At 34.9% G+C, this 11,735-nt stretch overlaps 1 protein-coding gene across 1 annotated transcript; it reads right to left on the reverse strand.

Moving 5' to 3' along the window:
- LOC104760430 (BOI-related E3 ubiquitin-protein ligase 1-like) lies at positions 8,189–9,388 on the reverse strand. Its single transcript, XM_010483354.1, has 2 exons — positions 9,248–9,388; positions 8,189–9,160 (listed from the first exon to the last, which is right to left on the reverse strand). The coding sequence occupies exons 1-2, from the start codon at positions 9,304–9,306 to the stop codon at positions 8,338–8,340; spliced, it is 882 nt and encodes a 293-aa protein (XP_010481656.1). The 5' UTR covers positions 9,307–9,388; the 3' UTR covers positions 8,189–8,337.

Here is an 11,735-nt window from a genome sequence, read left to right on the forward strand (position 1 = left end):
GTTAATTTTGTTTTTAACATGAATGGGCACCCCCACCAAAAGCAGTGCTCTCTCCATTATCCCCTGAACAAAGCTCAGATTCCAACTCTTGAATCTTGGATACCACCTCATTGAACAGAGACTCAGACTTTCCATCCGTAAATGACCCATCAGGCTTTTGATGAGTCTCTTCTAGGATGCGTACAAAATCAGGAGTTAACTCGCCAGTTAGCTCAGACTGAAAAAGAGAAAAAGAGAGATGATTAGTCAATTATTAATTATTGGTCAATGCAGCTGAAAAATAAGGCTTAAACACTTACATGTTTTCGAGCACGGGCTTTAAAAGAGGTTTGGCCTGAGTGGTGATTATATATCTCGGTGCCATCAAAATCATGTTATCGACCATTACGGTTGTTGGTACTCTTGATTTCTGATTTGGGATCAAGCCAATATTTAACAATACCACCCCATACTTGAGGATCAATCTATCGTGGCTTTGCCTCATCACCTTTTAGTTTCCACTTTAACTTCCACCTAGACACTTGATCACCCATCCTGTCCTTAAACTTGTCTTCAAACTCCTTCCTAACTCTATCGTTTATGGAACGGTCCCAATTATATGTTTGCTTCAAGAAAAAAAGTAAATTAGTATATGTTTAAAAACGACAAACAAAACATATTCTAAAGTAGCAAAACAAATTTGACTTACCGCCAAAGATTCATACCAACGGTCTACCTTTTTCGTCGGTGTTTGTGTCCAATTGGCATGAGGCTCTTTAAAATCTCTTTCAAAGATGTTTCATACAGTAGCAGCAACAGAGGAATTTTTGTTAAAACTTCAAACAAAATACAACATGAAAGGAGTTGAATGAAGAATGATACTTGAATAAAGAATGAAGAATGAAGAATGAAGAATGATTTGAATTCAAGGCTTAGTACAATATGAAAAATGATTCGGATTCAACATGCAACTATGAAGAATAATTCGGATTGAATGATGAATGATTCGGATTCAACATGCAACTATCATAGTCCTAAGTCCTAACTGAAGAAACTATCAGATTTTATTCTAAATGAAATTAAAAACTTTAAAGTGATTTTTTACCAGAGAGTTCCTGGAGGTCGACACGGATCTAGCTTTGTTAAACCTCACGCCCAAGACTATCAAGGAAATCTTCCAGTGTAAGAATGTTGAGACGTGTAGAAGCTCCTGTAGAAGAAAAACAAGCGGGTGGAGACGTCTCTTGATGCTCCCCAGAGCCAAGATTCCCATTAGAGGGTGAAGGAGAAGGAGTATGATAAGATGACGTCTGAGGTAGTGGTTGCAAGGTTGAACGGCGAGGTTAGAACCGGTGGGAGTCCGTGTACGGTTAGAACCGGTGGGAGCGGGTACACCTTGAAAAGACAGGAACCTTGTGTCATCGTTGTCATTAAACATCTATAAGAAAAAAACAAAATCAATTTAATCAGATCTAAGAAAATTATTAGAAACAATTGAAATAGAAAAAACATAGAGAGATTAGGGTTAATACCTTGACGGAGAAGAGCGGCAACGATGGAGAAGAAAAATGAGATTAGGGCTCTGGTTTGACGGAGAAGACGAAGAAGAAAGAGAGATTAGGGTTTGACGAGGAGGATGGAAACAAAAACGAAGAAGAAATCGGGAAACAGAGCCAATTAAAGTTTGACAGAGAAGACGAAGAAGAGCGTCTAGGGTTTGAGAGAGTGAGTTTGAGCTTCACTCAAACCAGAGCTTTCTTGTATATATAAGTATTTTGTGGCCTCGTAAATTCCTCGCAGGCATTGTGACGGACTAACTACTAGCCCTTGCAAACCAATCGCAATAAACCGACAAACTGACCAATAAATATACACCAAACTTTGCGAGGGATTAGCGTGGATCAATCGCACATCCCTCGCAAATTAGTCGCAACAAGCCGACAAACTGACCAATTAAAATACACTAACTTTGCGAGGGATTAGCATGGATTAATCGCACATCTTTCGCAACTTTATGATGGATCTGCAAGGCCCAATAAGAAATTCGTCGCCAATCCCTCGCACCATTATGCTTTTAATCAAATTCATTTTCTATACCAACATTATCCTCATTAAAATTTACTCAGTCAAAAACTCAACAAATACAAATGATTCGTTTAAAGTCAATCAGCTGGTTCAGCATATGTCCACATCGGTTAGCTAATTCAAAATGCTTGCAAAATACTACGTACATACCACGTTTGAAGTGATACAATATTTATTTTATGTTTTGGAAAGCTCATTGCTTGTATCATCACATCTTTATTTAATACATATCTTATGTGTCTTCACGTCAAAGTTTCTTTAAACATCTTAGCAATTTTCAGCATATCCCAATATATTTCTTAATCACAAAAGTTTCTTGTCTCTTGATGTTGATTAGTAATGCTCTTCTTTAGTTTGCCTGTAAAAGATCAAATTGCGAGGGAACGGTGAGGAGCTAGCGAGGGATTAGCTAGGGTCAATCATACATCCCTCGTAAATTGTGAGTGATCTGCGAGGCTCTGTAAGAAATCTGTCGCATATCCTTCGCAAATGTATATATTCTTTTTAATCAAATTCATTTTCTTAGTGATACAATCTCTATTAATTTCATGTTTTTCCCTATGTTTTAGAAAGTTCATTGTTCGTATGGTTGGTGATTACTAGACTATGGACTCTACATTGCAATTGTTGATAAAAAAAACTTTAACACTCGATCTCATGATCATAATGAAAGTATATCACATCTTGATTTATATATATATATATATATATCTTCCATGTCTTCACGTCAAAGTTTCTTTAAACATGTCAACATCTCAAATGTTTCTTGTCTCTTGATGTTTATTGGGAACTTCACTTCAGATTTAAACCTAAACCCTAAACCCTAAACCCTAGACCCTAAAGACCTCACAAATCTCTCGCCGCTTCCTCGCAAATTTCCTACGGAAAAAGCCACTCGCTAAGGCATCGCTAATCTGAGGGATTTTTCCCTAGCAAATTTGAGGGATTTGCAAGGCTCCTCGTCTTCGTAGCAAATTACCCGCAAATCCATAGCAAATTTGCGAGGGCATATATTCGTCGCAATGAGTGTGTTTTCTTATAGTGAAAACCCCTAAAAGTCGGTTTAAAGCGAAAAATAAAAAGTTGCTTTGGGTATGGGATCGGTCGATCTCAAGTGAGGACCGGTCAACCCTGGTGCTTTTTCTGCTTGCTAGTCTGATCAGTTGTCACCAAATTAGCTCCATATGCATGTTTTCATCCCAAAACATTCAGTTTCCTTTCAAAGTAACATAAGACCTGTACAGACTCACAAAAGACTAAAAGTACTCTAAAAGCACACTTTGACTCAATAAAATACTCAAAACAAATGTAAAAAATATGGTTAAAACCCTATAAAATACAGACACATCAGTGACTACAAAGAAACTTGAAGAAGAAAACACATAGTAAATAATTTTCTTCTTCCTCTCTCTTTGTCTATGGTTCAGCTCTCCTCTCCATGTATAACTCTCATCAAAGTACCCTGAAGACACCTTAAACCTATACTAGGTCATGTTCGGCTCTCAGCCCTTCGGCCCCAACCAAGCTTCTGCTCTTTTATCATGGTTCTGCGTATTGCTTCAAGCTCTATGTACGACGTCATGCGCATGGTCTCTACACTGCACTCTACGCTCTTGCATCTGTCATGCACAGCGCCTTGCGTTGTGTCCTACAGCTGCCACAAGAGTACAACTAACTTCTTATATATGTCTTTGTGCTTTCGGCGTATCTTTCTTCAACCCTAGCTTCCCTTATATAGTAAAATCTTACAGCTTGTGTCGGTTTACCTTAAAAAAATATACAACTCGGATCTTATATTAACTACACATCAATATATATATGCTCAATTCATGGTTTCAGACTAAATAAATCCATATCAAACAAACATATACTACATAACTTACTAAAAAAACTCGAAAACCGCGTAAGTTGCTTACTATGGTCAGTTGGGATCTCTCAAAGTCTCATAATCAAGTTTTATTCTGTGTCGGTTGGTTTCCTTTGTTATATTGAGGAATAAAAAGGATTAGTTGGTACAATATTAATTATCCAAACAACAACCATATTACTAGTTCAACATTAGTTTCTGGTTCAAAATTTTGGTTCTTTTCCTATCTAACTAGAGTTTTTTTTTTTCATCTAAATTTAAAATTTTATATATATAGTATTAATGAAAAATTAGTGAGATTATTATAAAATTGTTTAGTAATCTATATTAAAGATAACCGTTATCAGGATAAAACTTACAATGAAGACAACCAAATTTACCTAAGAGGTGAGGTACTTTGTTACAAGCTCTTTTGGTAAAAACCAAATTACCCAGGTTAAAATGTCATGACATTATCCTGCAATTTTGTTTCTATCCGTATGTGGGTATTAGATTAATTATGATGGTAAGTAAAACTACCAAATTATTGTTGGCAAAATAAATTGCCCAATTAAGAGGTTGGCCCCTTCACAGAAACAGCCCATTGGCATTTACAACGGCACACAATTCTCTGTATCCTGAATTTTATGTAGTTGGATCTAAGTCAAATTTTGATTAGTAATATAATTTTAACTACACAGGTAACTTACGTAAATGTATGCTGGGAAGAAATTTGGCCTGTTAGTATTAGGCATCAGCCAGTTAACATATCATGTAGGTTTCAGATTACTGAAAAGCCTACTAAAGATGTAGATATGTTCCGCTATTAGATTTATAGGTATATAATGTTCCTTATTTTTAGTTCCTTTGAGCCAAATAATTTAAGATGTTTAAAAAAGGTCTAGATAAACTATGTTTTAAAATTGATGTATCTCATAAAAGCACTTAAAAGCTACCCTAAACTTCATAAAATTAAGAACATTTCCAGACCACTTCAATTGCGTATATAATTTAATTAATAACCTATAACATCTTCTCACAAATTTAGATTCTTTTGCTCAACAAATAATATTCATAATAAACTGGATAGAGAAAATAATTATCGTTAATTAAGATCAAATGTTTGTTTTTAAAAAAGAGGAATCTGGTTTTAGTCAAGATATGTGAAAGCATGTGAATCATCATCTAACCAAATAGTATCGAAATGTCATCACTACGAAAAAAAGTTGTTGGACGCAATATGAGGAGGAAAATATAAATTTTGGATAGCGACATTGTAACGTTTCTTGGACGCAATCATCGTAAATCGTGAATTTACACATCGTATTCATCGTTCTGCGTTCTGATATGCACACTTAAATGGTATATTTGAATAACATTTATTTTAGTATTGAATCTGGTTATCTAAAAAAGTTATGGGGTCTTTGTTTTGTTTTGTCTATATGCACTGCACAAGATACGACCCCAAATTTTTAAAGTTTTGTAACACGACAAATAATAATGACTTTGAAAATGTCGTGGAAGGTATCAAAAAATTCAGACTATTGCTTTTTTTGACGTTTTCCTTTATACTTTTTTTCTTATATATTAGTTGGGATAGCGAAATTTGATTCTTCTTAGAAAAAACAAATTAATATACAGACATATTTTGTTATATTAAACGTCACTGGACAATTTCATTATTAGTGATTGCGACAAAGTTACATAACCTTTAGTGGGGAAACAGTTTTTTGGGTAGCATTGAAATTCGAATTTTGAAAGAACAACAATTAATGGACACAAGAAAATTATGAATTTTGTGTTTCTTCATAGAGGTGTTGATGACACTTTGAGTTAAAATGATTCCCTCTGACACTTTGAGTTAATATCAAACATAATCGAAAAATTAAGGATGCTTAAATTTTAGTTTTTTTAATTATAACATTCTTAATAATATTAATTAATATATAGTTAAGCAGACACATATATAATTATACATAACAAAGAATAATAGAATCCAAAATTTAGCCAATAAGATATTAGTAAAATGTCCAAGGTCCTTTTCACGCATTTGGATCTGGTCCAGCAATTACTCTCCTTCTTGCTAGGGTTTGGCAAGTAAAATGTCCACCAAAACTACAACATTTTATGTGGCAAGTTTTATCGGGTTGTATTTCGGTATCGACTAATTTGCATCGTCGGAGATTGAGTTGTAATGTCGTTTGTACACGGTGCGGGATGGAGGAGGAAGATATAAATCATGCCATCTTTCTATGTCCGCCGGCCCGACAAGCCTGGGCTTTAGCTCATGTACCAGTGGGGCCGCAACTCTTTCCGACGAACTCTGTATATGCTAATGTTGATCATTTTCTAGATCCCATAAGTCCGAGTTCACAGGTTCAGGTTTTTCTTTGGATGATGTGGTATATTTGGAACGCTCGAAACGCCCGTGTTTTTGAAAACCAGGCTGAACGCCCTGATGAGGCTGTCCGGGTGGCGGAGGGTGGGGCTTTTTCCTGGCAGGAGGCTCAGGTAGATGTCGAGGAGGAGGAGTTTCCCTCCACTACTACGGGTCTAACACCTGGGTATAGAAGGGGTTTATCTCTTCCTACAATTTTTATGGGGCAGAGATGTTATGTTGACGGCTCTTGGAAAGCGACAGATGTTTTTGTCGGTGCAGGATGGTGCTGTATTTCATCAGAAGGATCGCCCCCAGTGCTTGGAGCGACAAATTTCCGGCGAAATTTATCCCCGTTACATGCAGAAGTTGAAGCCTTCATCTGGGCGATGCGATGTATGATTGGACATGACTTCCGGGATGTGGCTTTTCTTACCAACTGCTCTGACTTGGTGAAGATGGTGTCTTCCCCAACTGATTGGCCAGCTTTTGCAACATATTTAGACGACATTCGGATCGACAGGGAGGAATTTTCTTCTTTCTCTTTGATTTATGTTTCTCGTAATGCTAATGTACGAGCGGATTCTTTAGCACGCCAAACGCTTGTGTCTCCGCATCATGTTTTTGTTTTGTTTGTAGACAATTTTTCTCCTAATTGGCTCGTCTGAGCTGATTCTTTTGTTAAAATAATAAAAAAATATTAGTAAACTTGTTAGAACATCAACTTTTACAAACATTACAAAACAATGTGAAACCAAATCTGACTAGGAAAGTTTACCAAACATAAATAATGAAATTTGAATATTACAATGTAGTAATATTCTAAGTTTTTCAAGTAATGAATAACTAAGAAAATGTCAGATAAGTAAAAGTATTTTATCTTTAATATTATCCAAATTCAAGGAAATTTATAACAAATTTGTTTTATGTTTTTCAATTTGTTATATGTAAATTGCTTTGGCTAGAGGAGAAGTAAAAGGCCAAGGACCACCTCACATGTTTTGGAGGGACTCTATAAGATGTCTTTCCCCTCATTCAATTATTATGTCGTCTTTTGCAACTTCCATTTTTGGCTTCCACTTCTGAAGTTTCCAGGAAAAACAATTAACCAAAGAGTATTTTTATAATAACATTCATGACGAATAATGACGATAATAATGTCAACAGATTAACAAAACGGATATACACCATTTCATTTTCAAATTCTAACTAGGAAGAAAAAAAGTAGGGACTAATTAAGGATGTAGATTAAGCTTTAAACCAAACCCGTAAGATTGCATCGTAATTTAAACAAAAAAAACTAGGACCACAAAATTAAGAACTACTATTTCGTACATAATTACACTGTTAATATTGTTGCAACAAGACACTAATTGACACTGAAACTTGTAGGGTAAATTTTGTTTAGTGCGTTCCGAAGCATGCGCACGTACACACCACAAATTATAGTATTCATCATCATTCACAAAAAAAATGCAGTGTAATTGGACATATTATTTACATATTACATTCTACATATTCCTTAGTTTTTCACGAATATATACAATCTACATGATTATAAAAAAAATACAAAAAACTTATGTTTTATTCTGTACAGTATTATGTCGCATCATCACAATATATATATGTAACTGTATGGTGTTAAGTCATTAAGCAGTTCTATAAGTTTAATGATAAAAACTTACAAGAAGCGTAACATTCTTTGACTCTAAAACCAAATCAAATTTTTTAGTTTTAATGATCGTAAAATCCTAACATATCCTTTTTTTGATTTCGCACGGTTACAACAATCTTTTCAAAGAGGTCACATTAATTCAAAAACACAAATATTTAGTTATCTACTATGATTGAATAAACTTCCGTACGAATGAAGGAAACAAAAAAATTAGAATTACCAAAAATAAACAAATGAATCAAATCCATATTTTTTAAAAAAAGTCAAAAAGAGTCATATTTCTTCCTGTTTATCCTATTTTTACTCTTTAATCCTTCAATTTAATACTAAAAAAAAACTAAAAAATTAAACAAATAAAATAAAATAAAAAAATGGTCATGATGACATGTTAACATGTACACTAGCATTCATGACCATATCACAAACAGGACACTTTTGTAACAACGCCGACGATCCACAAACCGTACACAAACACAAATGACGACAAGGCAACACCAACACACTCGCCGTTAATTCACCGCACCTTCTACACCCTCCGTTAACCACCGTTTCCGTTACCGTTACCGTTAGATTCTTCTCTCCGTCGCAGCAGCTTCCACAGCTCGACTCAGCGTCATCTTCAGCCACCACCAAAGGACGACGAACCAAATCCAAATCATCGACTTGAGCAAGAACTTGTTCAAGATTTGATCTGAGATTATTAGCAGTAGCTTCATTAGTCTGAGCCAAATCACGCCAGATCTGATTCTCAACGTAGAGACTCTTAACACGTTCTTGTAAAACCCAGTTTAGTTTCCCAACTCTTACGATCTCTTCGTCTTTCGCTTTCAAGTTTTTTAAAATCGCGTTTTGTACCGCGGACGCTAACATCCGCGTTTGCGTTCTCTGTCTCGCTTCCAACTCGATCCTCAGCGTTTCCGTTTGCTCCGCGACGAACCTGTCGATCTCCGAGTTTTGCTGTTGGATCTGAGAGACGAGCTCCGCGTCGATCAGTGACGACGACGGAGCAAACTCGGAGATCGATCTGCGTTTCTGAGACGCGAACGTTGTTGCGTCTCTCTGGCGTTTTGTAGATTGGTTGAAACTGTAATTTGTGAGATCATTTTGTAATTGGTACTGTAAGTTCTGATCACCGATTGTTACCGGAAAACCACCGCCGCCGTTGTTGTTGTTGTTCATTTGTGGTTTAACACATTCTCTGCAAAACAAACAAAAATCAAACACTGCAAAAAAAAAAAATAAATAAACATGTGGAGAGAGAGAGAGAGAGAATGAGATTATTTACCTGTTGTTGGTGATATACTGAGAAGAGAAGAGATTCATGTGTCTAGCTTCAACAGCCATTGATAACGTTTTCTTAAAGGTTAGAGAGAGTTTAGAGGGAAGAGGAGGAAGAAGAAGACTGGTGAAGAAATGTATAGAGGGAGGCTTTTTTATTTAAGGAAGAGAGACAAAAAGTCAAAAATGAATAATAATAATAATAAAAAAAGATTATTTCTAGAAAGAGTCTTTTTCTAATTTTACATTTTTAAAATTTAGGGATATTTATATTTCCTATTGAATTATCAAATATCTTAACAAACAACAGCACATGTGACTTTGACTTGTAGTGATATATGGTATTAATATTTTTTATATTCCTAATTTTGTAAAATTTAGAATTGATTTGTTTTTTTTGTTAATAATGTTTTAAAGAAAGAGAAAAGTCTGTATATCTATTTTTCCCGTGTATATAAGAATTTTAGCATAAATGCTATTTATGTCATAAGGAAATACAATCTAGCTAAATTTAAAAAAATTTCTTGTGGTTTTGACGGTTTGTTTTGACTAACATGAAAATTAGGAATCATTTACTAAAATAGTTAAAAATGCTTTTTTCAGTTTTCTTTTGACTTAACCAAAAAAAAAGAAATAATATATTAAAATAAAATAAAATAAAATATTAAACAATGATATGATTGGTCAGTATATGTCATAATACAAATCTTAAGGGGCACTTTCGTAAAACAAGTTTTCTAAAATGTACTCGTAGAATAAATAAAAACAAAAAAAATCAGAAGCATGCACGTCGCATATGCGATGTGTTAATTCCTCTCCACGCTTGCTACATCACGCTATTACCAAGAAGATTCAACCATGTACTGTTTTTTTTCTTTTTTTTTTGTCAATTGATAATATTCATTAAATTTGGAAGAGTACATTATCAAATACGACCTAAGTTGATGGAAAATATGTTTGGAGTCTAAAATCCAAAATGGAAAAATTAAGACTGTAAATGGTGATTTACAAATTGAACAAGCTGAATAAGTTGAATAATAATGGGATGAATAAAAATGAGTTGAACCATCAAAATTAACTGAAGAAATTGAATGAACTGAATTAGCTACAAAGAAATAAATTGTATGCTAAATGGTGACAATTAAGTTGAATAGCTGAATACAAAAATCAATAAGATATCTATAATAGTATATGAAATTCTATAGATATAATTAAATATAAGAAATAAAAATTTTAGAAAAACTAATATATTATTAATTCTTATTTAGAAATAAATATTTTATTACAAAATATAAAATTTTATTTGTAAGAGTTTAAAATTGAGCTGATTTTACATACTTGAATATCTTTTATTCTTAACAAATAATGCTAATTTAAATTATTTGGTTTAATATTTAACATTAATTACTGCAAAAAAATTTGCAAACAAAAAAGTATAATTAGTTAGTGATTGTAGGATTCGTTTGTTGCATATTTCAAAAAAAATGTGTGTATATATATATATATATATATATATATATATATATATATATCTTTTCGGTCAAAGGTTGCGAGAGAACTCCACACTTAAGCGTGTTTATGATAGAGTAGTCTTAGGATGGATGACCTTCCGCGAAGTGACTGTCGGAACTGTGCGAGTGAGGACAAAACACAAGGAAATATCATATGGTGATTTGTAGGGAAGGTAACAAGTCTTTAAAACCCCCCAGACGTAGCAAACCGGCCGTCGAATATGGATGGGCTCACGGGCATAGTGAGAGGACGTGAGGCTCATTAAAGAAGGTATATCCATGGATTGGGATTAGACATAGGGCCTACTAAGAGGTGGCGGTCAGGGTGTTACAAGTGGTATCAGAGCCGAACCCAGACGAGTGTGGAGTCGAGTGGGCTCACACCGTCAGGGGGTGACAATCTTGGTGCGCAACGAGGACATTGCGATATGTTAGTGGGGATGAATTGTGATACCCCGGTTCCAGAGACTTGCAGAGAAGTTTAAAAGAATTGATTTGTCCACCTATGTCACCAAAGTGCACTTATTTTTTCGGTCAAAGGTCCTGAGAGAACTCCACAGTTAAGTGTGCTTATGCTGGAGTAGTCTTAGGATGAGTGACCTTGCGTGAAGTGATTGTCGGAACTGTGCGAGTGAGGACAAAACACAGAGAAAGATCATGTTGTGATTTGTAGGGACGGTAACAAGTCTTTAAAACCTCCCGGACGTAGCAAACCATCTGTCGAATATGGATAAGCTCACGGGCCTAGTGAGAGGATGTGAGGCCCATTAAGGAAGGTGAGCCCATGAACTGAGATTGGACATAGGTGCTACTAAGAGGTGGCGATTGGAGCGTTAAAGTTCAACTCATTCAACCTGGTTCAAAAGTGCAACCATTTGCAGCCTAAGTAGTCGAAGAAAAAAATAATTTGGGAGACATAAAACAAAAGTAAATTAAAAATCTACGAAACAAGAGAGAATTCAAAATGAGAAGAGGACAAACTCA

This window comes from Camelina sativa, chromosome 18 (genome assembly GCF_000633955.1).
Source record: "Camelina sativa cultivar DH55 chromosome 18, Cs, whole genome shotgun sequence".
Lineage (NCBI taxonomy): Eukaryota > Viridiplantae > Streptophyta > Magnoliopsida > Brassicales > Brassicaceae > Camelina > Camelina sativa.